Genomic DNA, 18,881 nt, shown 5'->3' on the forward strand with positions numbered 1-18,881 from the left:
GTTTAACCAACTGCTCTTAACATTCCAGAAAGAACATCTTCCTTGTTCTTGTTTCTAAGATTGCCATATAGTGAACCTTTTTTTAAAAAAGTGTCAACACAAACAGATTAGTCATAAACTCTGCCTGTGTTGCAATGCTTCTTCCACATCTGTTCTCGATAAAAATTTGCTTCAGCAAAGAAAAAGTTTCCTAACAATGGAAATAATATTTTGGGGAAGAACCAAAGGGATATCCAGAAACCACCTGTTATATTTCAGACAGCTGATCTTTGGGATTTTTTGGAATCATCTTAGGTGCTATTTTTGAAATTCCATTCCTTGGAGCAGGGAGAGAACGAACAAATAGTTTCCTGTGGGATCAAAGAATCTTGGTCTTTCCTTGTCCCTGGAAACGGAATAAGCATTACTAGATGGAAACCACCCCTTTTTAAATGATTTGTCTCTTTTACACAGGGAGGCTTGGGCACTTATTTTTTCACGTGGCAACCTCACTCTTAACATTGTGGTATAGGCTGCAATCCTAACCCCAGCAGCGGTTCTGGGGGCGGGGCGGGACACACACGCATTTTGGGGGTGGGGTGTGCGTTTTGGAGCGGGGCTCGCGTTTTGGGGGTGGGGCGGGCAGCCGAGATGGTGCCCCTGGGATCGCGCCGCTTGGGACCGCCCCTATCTTCCTACGCCCCATATGCTCCTGGAAGTAAAGTCCCATTAAATTCAACATTGCTGACTTTTGAGTAGACATGATTCAGATAGCACTGTTAGAGGCTAACTAAAGCTTCAATGGCAGGAGTGTCCCATGAGCAAAGTTCTGTTCATGGGATGCTCCAGAAGCCCAAGGGGAGGTGGCACTTTCCCCTTGCCCCTGCAGCCCCGTTGCCCATCAGCAATGTTCTCCAGAAGGTTGGTGGACCCTCCAGGACAGCATGAAAGGTGCTAGGGGCTGCAGGGGAAAGGGGAGAGCAAATGCTGTTCCACTGTTGTCCTCCAGTGGGAACCTAGTTCCCTCCACCTTTCCTCTGCGCCCATCATAGAAATGCTAAAGAAAGAAAGCCTCTTCCACCATAGAAAGGAATGGGCCATAGGTGAATGGTAGCATATCTGCTTTGCATGCAGAAGGTCCTTGGTTCAATCCTCAACATCCCTAGGTAGAACTGTGAATGTATCCCTTGTCTGAAACCCTGGAAAAGATGCTGCTAGTCAATAGGCACAATATTGAGCTGGATGTAATACCGGTAATGGCCTGACTCAGTACAAGGCAGCTTCCTATGATCCTAGAAATGCAAGTCTTCTGCCAGGCCCCAGCAGCAGGCTAATAAAATTCAAGGGAGGCTAGTAACTTTGTGTGACCTTGTTCTCAAATCTGGGAGAATACTCTTCCTCTTCATCAGGCCAACAGCCAAACACACACAACACACACACAGGGAGAGAGAGAGAGAGAGAAAGAGAGAGAGAGAGAGAGATGAGGCATAGTAAAAAAGAAATAGCAAGACTTCCAAATATTGTTTAACAGCCATGTATCTCGGGGTGAGGGAAATGTTTTAGATGGGGGACCACATTCCACATTCCACACTCCACATTCCACTTGGAAAGCCCCTTGAGGCTCTAAAGAGAGATATAAGTACTCAAAAAAAAACACCATTCTCAGCTAGGTGAGTGAGTGGTCTGACTCAGTATAAAATGCTCATTGTATCCTACAATCAGCAGTACCTCAGTTGTGCCAAGGTGACTCCAGACTGTCCCTATTTTACGGAAGGAAGGGATCCTGCAATTCAAGTGGATTGAAAGGCTCTGCCGCACTAGTGCAACAAACCCATTTAAAAAGAACCTGAACTTTTTGGAGTTAGGAAAGTGAGGGGGGAAATGCACTGGAAATTGTTGGAAGGGCGAATGAAAGGCATGTAAACACCAACGAGCAAATCAGAATGAATGCTGGAAGAATGCTCATGGCCATATAAGTTCCCCTCAAACCAATCAAACTGAATGCTCAATAAAGATGAGACATAGTGTAACCACCACTAAGCTTTGCACAAACAAATAAGGATGAATGCTCAATAAGTAGGTCTTCTGGAGGAAGGGAAGCCACCAATTGCAAAGTTCCGATATGGGCAGCATCACTGCAGATGCTCTTCCCCTGAATATTTAATAATAATAATAATAATAATAATAATAATAATAATAATAATAATAATTTATTTGTACCCTGCCCATCTGGCTGAGTCTCCCCAGCCACTCTGGGCAGCTACCAATCAAATGTTAAAACAATACAGCATTAAATATTAAAAACTTCCCTAAACAGGGCTGCCTTCAGATGTCTTTTAAAAATCTGCTTATTTCCTTGACATCTGTTGGAAGGACGTTCCACAGGGTGGGTGCCACTACCGAGAAGGCCCTCTGTCTGGTTCCCTGTAACCTCACTTCTCGCAGTGAGGGAACTGCCAGAAGGTCCTCGACACTGGATCTCAATGGCCGGGCTGAATGATGGGGGTGGAGACGCTTTCTTTGCACTCATTCCCTCCTATAAATATTTCCACTTAGAAATCGCCACAGCTGATTGCATATTCCATGGCAAATAAGTGGGACCATCATGCCTTGTCATTTAGCCATTTTTAAAGTGCAGAGGGAAACCTTCCAATCAATGTTTCGCCAGCACACTGAGCACATTTCTTGAAGCCAAATCCACTGCCGGTCTCTCTCTAAATCATTTAGTGCGCTCAGTGACTCCTTGGAAGCAAAGGTGGAGGAAGTCAAGCAGGCTGCTCTGATCACTTCTGAGAAACTGTCATTAGATAAAAGATTATTTAGCTAGGGGCAACTGCTCTGCTTTCCATGCAGCCTTGGAAGAGGCTTGCTGCTGCTGATGTCAAGAATTCCTATTACTCTTGGGATGAATGAAGTGCCTCTGGACACAACTTCCCAAATTCAAACACTTAACAGAGCATGTGCAGTCTGGTTGGGTGGCAGAGCTTCTGCTGGAAGAGAAGAGAGGGTCAAATGTGATATTCTGCTTGTGCCTCTGCTTCTATCCTCCTTCCAGACAAACAGTGAAGCAGAGTCCTATCCACTCCACCTACAAGAAAACAATGGCTCTAAAGTTGTATGGCTCCCCAGCAGTTTTTCAGAGCTCACTGGGAATCCCCTACACATGTGCACACTTCAAAAATTCTCAGAAGGGATGGGGCACATAGAGGGAAGGTGAAACGCTTCTGAAAATATTTGCTTTGGGGGTGGTGGTGGTGGCAAATACTTGAAAGAATTGGCAAAAACCAGAGAGGCACTTCCCATCAGAACTCATGGTCCAAATGAGTCATGCCGGTCATTGTTCTGAACCTGAGTTGATCAGAACAAACTTTTGCTGTATGTAATGTTGGAGCCACAAACTCACAAACTCCTCTTCTCTTCCATACATAAACTGGGCCATTTCAAAAATGGCAGCCTTCCTCTTCGGCGAAGAGCAAGATGCAATCTTGCATTACTTGGTCTGATGTCATGCGAGTACACCACTCATGTGAGCAGAGTTTATGCATCTGAGAATTTATGTCCTATCTGCCTGTATGCATTAAGCAGGGTATCTTGGGGGAATCAGCCACTACTCAGGGCAATGTGATTGCATCCTGAATTGTGTGCAGACCTCCCTCCCTCCCTCCCCCCCCTCTTAATATCACTGCCCTGTTAAAGCAGAGAAGCAGCCTCACTTGTATAAATAAGATTTCTTCTGGCAAATGAAGACCATTTGTTTTGAAGCGAAGACAATTAGAATGCCCTGTTGTTTTGTTGTTGTTCACCTAATATGAAACATTGCTTACTGCCTATGCAAGAACAATTGGGTGGAGTGGGGGGGAGGAACCCCTCCGTAGTCTAATATTGCTTAATGGATATGAAATGCTGCAATGCTTTTACAGAAAATGGAAAAGGAGCATCAGTAACAGAGAGCGGGTGGGTACTTTTCAAATGGCTTTTAAATGGTCAGCGGTGGACATTGATTGGGAAACCTGTCAATGGCATTACTTTGAGCGCCCATTAACAGTGTGTAGAACTAAATTTGGATTGTCCACAAGCTGCTGCATGCCACAGATGGAAAGAGTCATGCAGTAACACATTAAAGGCTACATTATAGCTTCAGGCAGAGCTATCAGCAGATGCATGCAGACATCAAACTCCCAAATAGAAAGCTAGAATCCCCTGAAGCATGAGCCTGTTTGTTTTGTAAAGTCTCATTTGTTCATCTTTAGATAGGTGATACTTTGTCATATGCTCCAGCAATATTTTCAGGGCTTCATCCGTAGGTGGGCATTTTTGAAATGAGCTGCAGTATTCTGTCATTACAGTGGTACCTTGGATTGCGACCGCAATCCGTTCTGCGGAGGCGGTCGTTCACTGAAGCGGTCGCTCGCCGAAAGCATGCTTCTGCGCGTGCGCGAAGCGCTGATAGAGCACTTCTGCGCACACACGCACTGCACAGATCGCTTCTGCGCATGTGAGAGCTGTACAGATCACACCTGTGCATCCGACGCCACGGAACCCGGATGTAAACACTTCCGGGTCCGCGGCAGTCACTTGCTGAAGTGGTCGCTTGCCAAGGTAGGCGTAAACCAAGGTTTGACTGTACTGTTATTTTCCAACTTTAGTGGTGAGTGAGATTGGAATGGAGTACCTTGGAAAAGGGCATGGCTGGCTGGCAGGCAGGCTGACTGGCTAGAACCCAGAAGGGGAACCCTCTACACTACGACAACTCCTTGCAGGTCTCACTTGTAACATCATCCCTTTTTATAGTGCAGCATCTGAATAGCGTTTGAAATGCTTCACATACATTCTCCAGTTGTAATCTCCCGTTGCTTGGTCCCAGCTCCTGCCAACCTAGCAGTTCGAAAGCACGTCAAAGTGCAAGTAGATAAATAGGTACCACTACAGTGGGAAGGTAAACGGCGTTTCCGTGTGCTGCTCTGGTGCGCCAGAAGCAACTTTGTTATGCTGGCCACATGACCTGTACGCCGGCTCCCTCGGCCAATAACACGAGATGAGTGCCGCAACCCCAGAGTCGGTCACGACTGGACCAAATGGTCAGGGGTCCCTTTACCCTTTACAGCACCCTAAATTGTGTCGAAAAATGAAGTGTTAATCGAAGTAACAGGTTAGCTAGCTAATCTAAGTAACAGCGGAACAGGTTGAATACATACATTTCTCTCTCAGACCTTGTTAGGAGACATGCATTCCAGGACTCCTTTGGGTCCTTTCCATCTCTGCCATGTTTCTATGTGAATTAGTCTTCTGCAGCTGTTGATGCATTTGAGTCCTCTTCATAGGATGGAAAGAGCCTGGCAAGGCTGCTCCCCAATGTTCAGATGCCAGGCTAGGATCCATGGATAACCCTGTCCCCACTTGGAGCAAACACCAGGGACGTAGCCAGGATCAAAATTAGGGGGGGCAAGGGGCAAGAGGCGGAGCGATCGGCAGGGGCGAGGGGGCACCAGGATCAGCCCGAAATCACCGGGGCGGGTGGAGGGAAAGCTGTCTTTCCCTCCACCCACCCCACAGCCAGCAAGGGAGAAGGGAGACGTCCCTTCTAGCCGGCTGGCTGTGGGGCGGGTGGAAGGAAAGCCAGCCAGCTTTGCGGCTCTGGGGCTTTCCCTCCACCCGCCCCACAGCCAGCCAGGGGGAAGGGAGACGGCACCGGGCGGCGGCGGGCAGCGGGGCAGGCTGGCCACCAGTGGCCCTGCTTCTAGGGGGGGCAACTGCCCCCTCCTGCCCTCCCTGCCTACGCCCATGGCAAACACACTGCATTTGTGACTCCTCTGCAAAAATGCCCATAGGATTTGGAGAGCCTTCAGGCCTGGCACCCTCAGTGTGTCCTCCCAACCTTGCAGAATCCGCACATGGAAACCAAGATCTTCTTGGGTACTCTGTGCAAAGTAGACATGGTGGCATTGTTATGTAGGTTCTTTACAGGTCCTGGAAGATGCACAACTTTGCACCTCCCTGGAACCAGCCCTATGTAGAATCTCAGAGTCGATTTCCCTCTGTTGTCCACAAGCAGTGGGGTGGAGAAGCACAAGAGAGGTACTGCTTTTCATGCCACCCTTGGTTAGCTCATCTTGAGCCCATAGTTTGCCATAGTGCTGTAGTTGTTTTTCAGGTTCTAATGCCCACCCCCTCGCCCAATAAAATTATTCAATATAGTCATATTGTGCTGATACCCCAGGACTTAGAAGCTGCAGGATTCACTTACCAGGAGGCGAATCAGTCATAATTACTAATGATGCTGGTGTTGGCCTTCTTTTCCTGATCTGTGGAAAATATAGGTGCAAGCAGGTTTATTCAATGATGGCCACATCCCTCAATCTAGAACTCTAGCAAAAACTGCCAAACTATTTGTACCTAACATAGGGAAGCCAAAAATCATTCAAACTATTGGGTTGCAGATGATCAAAAGTAGAACACTTCCCATGTCTGGTCATTCTTTCCATTTCCATTTCTGAAAGCTAATACACCCATTTTGAATTTGCATTGATGCAGTTACCAGCAAATTGCTACATTTCCCCCTCTTTATGCCTTTTCCATTTGCTTCATTAGGCTGGATTTGAAATCTGTAAAGACTGCAATGGGCATGGTCCGATGACCAGGCTGCTTTCATCAAAGAGGGTGGAAATAGGTCAAGGATCTCTGGAAGCAGTATGAAAATCTGGAGTCTTTATCCTCATCCCAAGTGTGCACCCCAGAATTCTCAGGAAATCCTAAGGTGCCCTTTCAGTTTGTGCTTCTCCCTCACCTAAGGTAACAACCCCAAGGCTTGAGTCAGGCCTGTCCATTAAATCTCAGCCTAACAACAACAGACCTTCCAAACGTCCCTATTTTCCAGGGACAGTCCCAGATTTGCAGAAGCCGTCCCAGTTTCTGATTTCATCCCAGAATGTCCCACTTTTCCTTAGGACATCCCTATTTTCATCGGAGAAATGTTGGAGTGTATGGAGTTATGCGACCCCCGAGTCAAGGAGATAAGTAATGGCACAACTTTTAGAAGACATTTGAAGGCAGCCCGGTATAGGGAAGTTTATTTAATGTTTAATGTTTTATTTTGTTTTTAATTATGTTGGAAGCTGCCCAGAGTGGCTGGGGCAACCCAGTCAATGGGCAAGTATAATAATAATAATAATAATAATAATAATAATAATAATAATGGAATAGGATGTCTCTATTTTCATCAGAGAAATGTTGGAGGATATGCAATAATGTCTGTTCCACAAACCCAAACATTGATATCGGTACAATAGAAAATGTTGAAGTTTTATTTTATTTTATTTTGAATGACCTAAAGCTCTTCTATAATGGGACAATATGTATACTTAGAGCTTACCCCTGGAAACAGAATACAATTATAGGCATTTGCCACACAGAAATGCGATGCGAGGATTTTTAGAACAGAAAGGCCTGTTCCATGGGCACAACAGGGAGTGGGAACAAGAAGGTGTATCAGACTTTTCTTCTTCCCTCATCCTGTGTGACAAACTGCTTTTGATACGGAGGGGTGTTTCAAAAGCAGTTTGCAATAGTGGCATGGGAGGTCAAGAGGTTTTTGTTTTTTAAAGGGGGAGGGTCAGAATTCTGCTGGCCAAGCATGAGTCCCTTGCAACTTGGGAATCCAGCCTGCAATGACACTGGAACAGGGAACCAGCATGCTGTTCCACTAGTATTTGCCTCGCCTCTTATCTTCAACATTCATTTGCCACTGAAGAAAGGCTATTGGTAGGTAATGAGGATAGTGCTTTATTTCATCACCTCTTCTGCTATCAGAGACCATTTGGGGATGCTCTACAGCAGGCTTTCCCAAACTTGGGTCTCCAGCTGTTTTTGGACTACATCTCCCATCATCCCTAGCTAGCAGGACCAGTGGGGATGATGGGAGTTGTAGTCCAAAAACAGGTGGAGACCCAAGTTTGAGAATTCCTGCTATTGGCCCTTGGCCTACTTCCTTGCCTGTAGCCTGCAAGGATGGATTTATAGAAAGCACACACAGAGAGAACGCACCATATAAAATCCTGCCAGCACCAATTTTCGGCTTTTGGTTCCACGCAACGTTGCTTACAGCCCCCAAATGTCTTTTCCCATGGGTCAGTAGGAAAAAGTTCCCCACTTCCGCTATATGGGATGTGTACACAGGACAGCACAGGGAGATGGCGCAGTAGTATATTGCCTAGGTTCTAGCAATATCCTTGTCCAGAAACAGTGAGATAAAACAAGCAATCACGGGAATGAGATATTTAACATTTGTAATGGAATTAAATGAAGGGCACAATCCTTTATCTGTAGCAGGCATGACCCACCTTGATTCAATGGGAAATGCCGCTCAGATAATGACTTCAGATTTTCACCTTCAGCGCAGTATAATATTCTCAATGTTATACATTACTCATGATCATGAACATTGTATTTTTTTGGAAGGTCTTGCTCTTGATAATGTCTTTGCCAGTGATGAGGAGACAGTGCACTCTAAGCAGCCAGAGAGATGAACTTCATCAGACTGTCAATTTAATTCACTATTTCTTTATTTTCTAATGCTTTGCATTGTTACAGAGGGCCAAAGGACAGCTCAGAGAGCAGCTTGCTAGAATGATGTACTGTATATTCCTGCGTATAAGACTACTTTTTAACCCAGGAAAATCTTCTCGAAAGTCGGGGGTCGTCTTATACGCTGGGTTGTATTTCTTATACGGCGAGTATATCCCAAACTCTATGTTTTTAACTGGAAAAGTTGGGGGTCATCTTATACGCCCAGTCGTCTTATACGCCAGAATATACGGTATTCCAAAATATAAGTAAATCCTTGCCTGTTCCCTCTGCACATGTACGCACATCCAGTGTTTTTTCCCCCTTAAAAATAATGTTTAGGAGTACTCTCATTTTCCTACTCATATTGAAATACTGCCCCTCAATGAGGCCAAACTTAGATTCACAAAATGTTTAGGGGTATGCGTACCCAGGGAAAAAAACACTGCAAATATCTAAGTATTTTAAGTGTGTGTGTGTGTGTATGAACACACACTCGGAGAGAGTTGTATTTAAAACAGGAGTTTGTTTTTTTAAAGCCTTATTTTGTTAAGATTGAAGAGACCCCGACACCTTTTTAAAAAGCCTTTCAACTTCCTCACTTGAATAGCTATCTGCTTGATCTGTTGGCATCTCTCTATTTCAACATCCACCCTGCTATGTTTGTTTAACATAGATATCATTTTAAGTAATTCCACCTGTCCACCCACCCATCCATCCACCCATCTGTCTATCTAGTGACACAGAAACGCTAATAAAAGGCACACTATTGCTACTGGAAAGCATCTGTTCTTAAGGAATGAAGACAGCAAATGTTTGCTCCGAAAAAATGAGTGTGAATGTCCCCCGGAGCATCCAAAAGGACAAACCCTCCTTCCTCCGTCCTGCCAGTGCTGGGACACTTTGTGGAATTCCCTAGCTGAAGCTGAGTCGCAGTTACATTTTCTGATCTGGCAACAACGCCCTCTCAACCTCTTCCTCCACCACCCAGACAGGGAGAGAAGATGGAAAAAAACAGCTTACCTGTTCAGCTGCTTCAGGGTCTATTTGACTCTGAAATAATGGCACAGCAAACTGTATCTTTTTGGGGCTGTTTGGCTCCATGGCAGCAATCAGGATGCAGAAGGAGAAAAGAGCCCCGAACTGCCCCGAGAGGAGAAGCAGACAGTTGTTCCCGCGATTATCCTCTGGCACGCTCCCTGAAGCTGCGCCAAGCAGCCCTTAATAGCAGCAGTTAATTCCCCGAGTTAGCAAGCAGAGCTGCCCGGGGCTGAGAAACTCCCCGATTCCACATCCACACAGCAATGCCTCTGGCTGGAGCCACTACTGCATCCCTCCTCCGGCCCTTCAAATCTTCGCCGCACGGAGCTGGAAGGAACAATAAGCTAATTGTGCACCGATTTCCCTTTCCGCATATGCCAAGCGTTCACTCAGAAGCTAATTGAAAATGCAATACTAGCCTGGCTTGGCCTGGTGCCCTGGGATTTGAAAGAGAGGATCTCTCCGCTGTACATTACTAGCTGGCTGCACCAAAGTGCCGGGTAAGCGCCCTTCGGAGTCTTGCTGATGGCTCATGAATTATTGAGAGGCACAGAGATCAGGATGTTTTCAGGTCGGAGGTGTGGAGGTTGGCCGGTCCTGGGAGCAGGTGGTGTGTAGTCAGCCGCCCCCCTTAGAAGTATTCACAGAACCCCCTCTTTTTGCACCCTCACCTAGTTGGACTGCCAGTTCTTCTGGGCTTAATTTTACTGCTTGCGCCTCCGGATTCCGGTTCCCAAACTACAGAGCAATAAAGAAAACTTTGGACCAGAGATGTCTTTTGAGTGATTTCCCTACTTTTATATATAAAGGGGGCTCCTCAACCTGGGAAGGTAGCCCGTCTAGGGGAACTGTGATCCTAAACCTCCGCTGTCTTGCAGGATATCTTTGGGAGAGGAAAAGGCTAAGGAGTAAACCCTACACAAATCCGTAAGATGGTTGGATGGTGCCTTGTACACCTCCTTCCAGCAATTCCTGCAGCCAAGCTGGTGTCAAACGTATTGCTCTGCTTTTTTTTTCTTTTTGGACCATGTCAGTGAGTCTGAGAGGGGGGTCTTGTCATCTTGGCAGCTCAGGACCTTTGCGGTAGCTAGACTGCTGACTGGGAGACCATATAACACCAGTCCTGAAAGACCTACATTGGCTCCCAGTATGTTTCCGAGCACAATTGAATGTGTTGGTGCTGACCTTTAAAGCCGTAAAAAGCCTCAGCCCAGTATACCTGAAGGAGCGTCTCCACCCCCATCGTTCAGCCTGGACTCTGAGGTCCAGCTCCAAGGGCCTTCTGGAGGTTCCCTCATGATGAGAAGTGAGGTTACAGGGAGCCAGGCAGAGGGCCTTCTCGGTGGTGGTGCCCGCCCTGTGAAATGCCCTTCCATCAGATGTCAAGGAAACAGACAACTCTCTGACTTTTAGAAGACACCTGAAGGCAGTCCTGTTTAGGGAACTTCTTAATGTTTGATGTTTTATCATGTTTTTAATATTTTGTTGGGAGCCACCCAGAGTGGCTGGAGAAACCCAGCCAGATGGGCAGGGTATAAATAATAAATTATAATTATAATTATTGTACACATTGCCCAGGCTTGTGGCCCCCAAGGAGGTCACTTCGGTGATGCTAATGCAGTGATTTGACTTCACCCCCGGAGGCGCATTCCCTTGTCTCTCAAGACAGATGAATACCAACAACTATACAGTGGTACCTCTACTTACGAATTTATTGCGTTCCAAACGCACCTTTGTAAGTAGAAAAAAATTGTAAGTCGAATCCCATAGGAATGCACTGGGAGAAAAAATTCGTAAGTAGAAAAAAATCCTATCTAAACCACATCCAAGATGGCGGACGGAGCTCCATGCGTAAGTAGAAACATTCGTAAGTAGAGTTATTCGTAAGTAGAGGTACCATTGTATATTTAAAGGATGCATTGTGGTGGTTGTTGTTGTTGTTGTTTCAGCTGTCATTTAGAGGTGGGCACTCTGCTCAGAGACACCATGTTACAATCCATCCACTTGCCTCTTGACAAGGTGTCACTAGGGTGGAGTGGGGTGGAGTCTCTTTGCACCCATAGTGCTTAAAGGTAAAGGGACCCCTGACCATTTGGTCCAGTCATGACCAACTCTGGGGTTGCGGCGCTCATCTCGCATTATTGGCCAAGGAAGCCGGCGTACAGCTTCCAGGTCATGTGGCCAGTATGACAAAGCCGCTTCTGGCGAACCAGAGCAGCACACAGAAACGCCACTTACCTTCCCGCTGTAGCAGCACCTATTTATCTACTTGCACTTTGACATGCTTTTGAACTGCTAGGTTGGCAGGAGCTGGGACTGAGCAATGGGAGCTCACCCCGTCGTGGGGATTTGAACCACTGACCTTCTGATTGGCAATCCCTAGGCTCTGTGGTTTAACCCACAGTGCCACCCGTGCCCCCCCATAGTGCTTACTGCTGTCCAAAACCTGCTCCTGCATTTGTTCTCCCACTCAACACGCACAAAAGTGCCCCGTCAACCCCACAAGGAGTTTTTTCTTCAGAAATATTCACTGCCTCCTTTGAGGAAGGTGGTTAGAAAATGGCAAAATGATAAGACTCCCCCACTGATGAAAGTTCATTAGGCTTCAACGATATATATATTTTTTAAAAAATCATTTTTATTTGATTTTACAAATATAAGTTTATAACAATACCAAATACATATCCATATAAAGAGATTTCTCTGAATCTTGCGACTCCCCCCCCCCATCCCTTCCATGGGCCCTAATGTGAACATTTTCACCTACATCTATATTTTATATTCATCCATATTATCTATAGTACCTGTTACATTACAAGGGATATTAAAATCTTGCTAATGTTTTCATCTGCTTACAGTGGTCTAAGTAAATTATAATTTTTTCCCCATTCTTTTTTTTAAAGTTTTTGTTCTCTTAGTTCCTGAGCTTTCCAGTCAGCTTTGCCATTTCGGCGTAGTCCATCAGCTTGGTTTGCCATTCCTCTCTCTTTCCATTTCTGGGCTAATAACATCCGAGCGGCTGTTGTCCCATACATAAAAAGTCATTTCTGTTCCTTTGGGATGTCGGTACCTAAAATTCCTAATAGAAAAGCTTCTGGTTTTTTAACAAAAGTTATTTTCAACATTGTTTTCAATTCATTATATATCTCCCAGAAAGCTTTAATTATCTTAAACGACCACCACCTAGGATAAAAGGTAGCTTCTTTCTCCTGACCAGCTTCCTATGTTTCAATCCTGGTCTGCTTAAAGGATGGGGTTTCTCCCAGACCCCAGCTGCACTGTACCACATTAAATAGTCACAGCTTCCACCAAAGAATCCTGTAGTTTGTTAAGGGTGCTGAAAGTTGTTTAGAGGCCCAGTGTTCTCGAAGCCACCAACAGGAGTCTGACCAAACTGCGGGAAGCAGTGGAAGACAGGAGTGCCTGGCGTGCTCTGGTCCATGGGGTCACGAAGAGTTGGACACGACTAAACGACTAAACAACAACTTACCTCACAGAGCTACAATTCCCAGAATTCCCTGTGAAGAGGGACTGACTGTTAAACCACTCTGAGAAATGCAATTATTTTTTTGGCATGCAACTTTGACTAATATTTTTACAAGCCATTTCCCCTAATATAATGCATTTTTGTAGGAATGCAAAATTATTTTCAGGAATGCACACATTCTTCTTCGCATCTCCCCAAGATATGCATTTTGTATGTGTGTGTGGGGGGGGGGACTGACTATGTTGCAAAATTTGGAGGTGGATCTGAAGAATACTTGTGTCAGTTTGATAAGAGTGTCTTTGGTAGGTTCTTATTAAAATGCAAAACAATTTTATTCCCTATCTATATTTAATGTTGGCTGATTCCTACCTGATGGACAGCGACATCTCCAGTGAGCTCTGTGCTTACAAAGTTAATCACAAATCGTTTGTGGGATGCTTTTACAGCCTGAGAAGTTGCTTTTCTACAGAGGCAAAAGAGATAGAGGCTGCTTCCAATCCAAATCCAAAGGCTTGTTGTATGTAATTTAGAAGGAATTAAAAGGGGATTGGAAAATTCATGGAGGGCAAAGCTATTAAAGGCATCCCTACCTCCAGAATTCAATGAGGCATGTTTCTGAATACTGGTCACTGGGGGTGGGGGTGGGGAATGACAATGGGAGAAGGCTATTGCCCTGGTTTCCAAGAGGCATCTACGGCAACTACGACAAACATGCTGCTGCCTAGAGAGGCCATTGGTCTGATCCTGCAAGGCGCTTCTTATGTTTAAGCACAAAATATTGGAGGAATTTCTAGGAGAGGAAAGAAGAGTTTTGTTGGGACATTCCCAGGGCCGTCTTAAGCATATCTGGCACCCTGGCGCCGTGGTGCAAAGATCCCTCCGGCACCCCCCCCGCCCTGTTTTCCAGTGCCCGCCGCGCGGCGCCCCCCTGGCAGCCCTGCGCCCTGCGCCACCCAACCTTGCCATAGGGCCGGCCCTGGACATTCCTGCACTCAGCATTGCTCACCATAGCTGCCAACTCCCTGGGGGCCTGAGCACCCACAAAATTCCACATGAAGGGTCCGGGCACCCACAAACTTCGTCGTCAGTGCCATGCACGCTGCATGGCACCCATTCCCCTGGGCACCCACAGTCACGAGGCCAAGCTTGCCACTCATCGTTGGCAAGAAGGAGCATTCCGGTGGCAGCAGAACTGGTGAGATGGTGGTGTCTCAGGTGGAGATGTTGCAAGTCTATTAGAAACCACGTGAAGACTTGTGGTTTAAATTTAGCGCAACAACAAAAGCCAGACTGTTTTTTTTAAAAAAGTCTGTCCTTGTTTAGTAGTTGTACCTTGATCTTCCTTTTTGCATCTCTTAATTTGCTTGACTTGTGTCATTATATTTCACCTGGGTTTGATAAATCAGGCCTCCATCAATAGATTTCACTTTAAGGAGTAGGATGTGTGCCAGAACCAGGGGTGGATTTCAGAGGGCAGGGAGGATAGAGAAAGGGAAAGAAGCATGATCAGGTGTGTCTGCCTGCCTGCCTGTTTATCTATGTCTAGATATCTAGATGGGACCCAGGTGGCGCTGTGGTTAAACCACTGAGCCTAGGGCTTGCTGATCAGAAGGTCGGCGGTTCGAATCCCTGTGACGGGGTGAGCTCCCGTTGCTTGGTCCCTGCTCCTGCCAACCTAGCAGTTTGAAAGCACGTCAAAATGCAAGTAGATAAATAGGAACCACTACAGCGGGAAGGTAAACAGCGTTTCCATGTGCTGCTCTGGTTTGCCAGAAGCGGCTTTGTCATGCTGGCCACATGACCTGGAAGCTATACGCCGGCTCCCTCGGCCAATAATGCGAGATGAGCGCGCAACCCCAGAGTCGGTCACGACTGGACCTAATGGTCAGGGGTCCCTTTACCTTTACCTAGATATCTAGATATACAATATCTAGAGACAGACAGATATTCCTTAATATAAAAGTGCAAAAATTTAATATCCACCGTTCCATCAAACCAAGCAAATCATGGCAATTCTCCTTAGGTGCAATCCCCACTTGCACAAAAGACCAGCTTCCTCCTTGCACTCATTGCAACTACCAAGCAGCCTTTCCACCCTGCGCTCAGTTATAAAGCCACCATCCCCTCTGATTCTGCAGCCTCTTTTGTACCCACGCTTTCATCTTCATCTTTCTGGTCCAAATGGCACCCCAAAATCCAGCCCTAGCAGCTGCTTTCAGCATTGAGGTTCCTCAAATGAAGCAGGGGTAGCCAATGTGGTGCCCTTCAGATGTTGATGGACTTCCAGATCCCATCAACCCCAGCCAGCAGGACCAAAGGGCAAGGATGATGGGACTTCTTTTGGAATACATGTGGAGGGCATGAAATTGAGGCACAACAAAGAACCGAAAAGAGCCTTTCCTTTCCCAGCGAGAAGCCCCAGCTTGGCCTCGGAGTTAAAAGGCAATCTTTCAAGACTGAAGACCCTGAGAAGCTCTAATGGCCTTCACAATCTGTACTTGTACACACGTAACTTGAGCATTTAAATTAAAAATTGGTTTCTCTTGATACTTTTACCCATGAGAGAGGCAATATGTAAACACTTGATTTACAGATAGGGATTTCTTTCTGCTCTTCGTAGAAATTGCAAAGCCTGCTTATAGGAAATGAGATAGATTAAAGATGCATAACCTTATTATAAATTGCAAACCCTGCTGTCTTCTTAAAGCTACATATGGTTCAATAGAAGAGATAAATGTTTGGCTAGCTAACACCCAGTTCAACACAATTACATGGAAGGAAGCTCAATTGATTTCATTGAGCTTAGATCAGAATTCTGCTCTAGTGTATTTAATCAGGAAATCAAGTATTTAGGGCTGTTGCAATGACTGAAAATCAATTGAGTTTCCAGGAACCAGCATTTGTGATATGGAAGATTTAGCAACATTAAAAATAATAATAGTTTGGGTCATCTTTTTGTCAGCCATGGTGTCAAAATAACCATTTTTAAAAATAATAATAATGAGGATAGAAATTGACTTTTAAAGTATATTATTTTTGCAGGAATATTTAGAAAGGATTTACAAATACAATAAGAAATGAAAAGTTAGCATTTCCTCCACTTTGACTGCATGTTTTTTTTGTTTTTTTTTAAATGAGTTTTGTTGTTGTTTAGTCGTTTAGCCGTGTCCGACTCTTCGTGACCCCATGGACCATAGCACGCCAGGCACTCCTGTCTTGCACTGCCTCCCGCAGTTTGGTCAAACTCATGTTCGTAGCTTCGAGAACACTGTCCAACCATCTTGTCCTCTGTCGTCCCCTTCTCCTAGTGCCCTCAATCTTTCCCAACATCAGGGTCTTTTCCAAGGATTCTTCTCTTCTCACGAGGTGGCCAAAGTATTGGAGCCTCAGCTTCACGATCTGTCCTTCCAGGGAGCACTCAGGGCTGATTTCCTTAAGAATGGATAGGTTTGATCTTCTAGCAGTCCATGGGACTCTCAAGAGTCTCCTCCAGAACCATATGAGTTTTGAGTTTATAATAAACAGAAATGACAGAATCTCTTTTTAGATTGGGAAAAAGAGCAATTGTTTCAAATATTCAGATTCCAGGTTTAAATGTACTTAATTTTGAACTCAGCAACTATTTCAATACTAGTAAAGGGTAAAGGTAAAGGGACCCCTGACCATTAGGTCCGGTCGTGGCCGACTCTGGGGTTGCACACTCATCTCGCATTATTGGTCGAGGGTAAAGATACTAAAATTTCCAGAGGCCACCTACGACTTCCAGTGTTGTAATAATAGTTCTTAGTACTGTAGTGCCCATGTCTATGAACATGGTTTAGAAAATGGCAAAACATGTAGCTCAGTAGTGATGTACCTGTCGCCTTATAAAAGTTGGCCTGTAACTCCCATCATCTCTGAAGCTTGGCAATACAGGCTGATGGGAGTCAGAAATTTTTGAGCTATTTTTATGGCAACCGAAATGGGTTGCCATACGTTTGGATTTTCCTGGACGTTTCAGCATTTTCTGCCCGGAGACTGCTTCTGACTGCCGTATTCTGGTTATGTCCAGGAAATTCCGGACATATGGAAACCCTACCCTAGGGTCTCTGACTGCGGTGTAGATGAGTAAAACTTGGTATCTAGAACAAGTGACACTGTTTTATTCACTACTGGAGAAGATAAAAGCTCTTTTGGAGAGACACAATGAGACCGTGAAGAATTAAAGAGACACATTGCACAGAAGGCCGCTGTTTGAAACCCATGTAGGCATGTACAATTAGTCGCGTGGTGCTTGGGATCCCGGCCAGCAAGCCCAATAAATTGCTTACATTCATCACCATCATAACGTCAGCCTGAAGGATTGTTTGTGTAGGTGCCGTCGTCCTCAGTGCAATGAAAGTCATTTTTAAGGCCAGTTTGAGGAGGTTTGCTTCAGTGATGGTTGTTGCATGTGGCAGGAAGTGGCAAAAAAACAACCCTATACCACATGGGGGAAAATATCATGCTATTTTCTATGTACATTGACAACCTATGGATCTATGCATCAATCAAATTACACTTGAGGCTGTGTTAAGTAGCCAGGAGCACAGAGTCATAACTGTGGTGACAGTGAGCTGCTATGGACATGGGTAGCACTGTGGTCTAAACCACTGAGCCTCTTGGGCTTGCCAATCAGAAGGTTGGGGGTTCGAATCCCCATGATGGGGTGAGCTCCCATTGCTCTGTCCCAGCTAGCAGTTCAAAAGCACACCAGTGCAAGTAGAGAAATAGGTACCACTGCAGCGGGAAGGTAAATTGCGTTTCTGTGCACTCTGGCTTCCATCACAGTGTTCTGTTGAGCCAGAAGCAGTTTACGGTAGTCATGCGGGCCACATGACCCGAAAAGCTGTCTGTGGGCAAATGCCGGCTCCTTTGGCTTGAAAAGTGAGATGAGCACTGCAACCCCATAGTCGCCTTTGACTGGACATAACTGTCCAAGGGTTCTTTACCTTTTATGTAGCTTTTGAAATGGTAGCAAGAAACCAGGAAGAGTCTGTTCCATTGACAGAGAACATTAATCTATAGCAGGCATCCCCAAACTTCGGCCCTCCAGATGTTTTGGACTACAATTCCCATCATCCCTGACCACTGGTCCTGTTAACTAGGGATCATGGGAATTGTAGGCCAAAACATCTGGAGGGCCGCGCAGTTTGGGGGTGCCTGATCTATAGGTAAATTAGAACAGAAGAATAGCTTTGCTGGATCAGCTCAAAGGTCCATCTAACCCAGAAGTGTTCTCTGATAGTTTTATGAGGTTATATCCACGTCTTCAGTCCCTCTTCTGCCCCAACTGGGCTAACAGGACGACTGGAGCACCTCCTGCTTCAATAAACAATGGATCTGCGGCAGAGGTTTTTAATCCTCTTTATTACTTCAAGCTATTTACAGAATATATACATAGTTACAAACAGCTCTCACTGCAAACACACAGCATAACAGAAAGCCAGAGTACTTACAACAGCTACATAGCAATATAGCAATACCACGCCTTACTAAATTAGCTGAGTCAGGAAGGCAATTTACTGAAGGAACAGTTCCCGCCCACTTCTCTCTCTGGAGACTTTCTGATTCTCACATTGGGAGGGGTGAAAATGCTAACATACTCCCCCTTTTCAAACCGACCATTGAGAGAACTTTAACACAACTGTAATTTAACACAACTGTAATTTCTTAACATACACATCCAGTTGTTCCTTGTTCACAGCTTTAGTTAAAGCATCGGCAGGAATTTCTTTCCCTGGCATATAAGTAACTTTAACAACTCCTTCTTGAATACATTCTCTGGCGCGGTGCA

At 45.5% G+C, this 18,881-nt stretch overlaps 1 protein-coding gene across 2 annotated transcripts in view; it reads right to left on the reverse strand.

Annotated features, from left to right (window-relative positions):
* PPP1R1C (protein phosphatase 1 regulatory inhibitor subunit 1C) overlaps nt 1-10,144 on the reverse strand; it is a 44,097-nt gene extending 33,953 nt beyond the window's left edge. The window contains exons 1-2 of one of the 2 annotated variants that reach the window (XM_035133645.2): nt 9,562-10,144; nt 6,224-6,281 (exon numbers count right to left, since the gene is read on the reverse strand). In XM_035133645.2, coding sequence (XP_034989536.1) covers nt 6,224-6,281; nt 9,562-9,642 — 139 coding nt within the window. In that variant the 5' untranslated portion in view covers nt 9,643-10,144. The remainder of the gene's footprint in view (nt 1-6,223; nt 6,282-9,561) is intronic. The other variant, XM_035133636.2, reaches the window with a different exon arrangement.
* Between the last annotated feature and the right edge of the window lie 8,737 nt (nt 10,145-18,881).

This window comes from Zootoca vivipara, chromosome 1 (genome assembly GCF_963506605.1).
Source record: "Zootoca vivipara chromosome 1, rZooViv1.1, whole genome shotgun sequence".
NCBI classification, from domain to species: domain Eukaryota; kingdom Metazoa; phylum Chordata; class Lepidosauria; order Squamata; family Lacertidae; genus Zootoca; species Zootoca vivipara.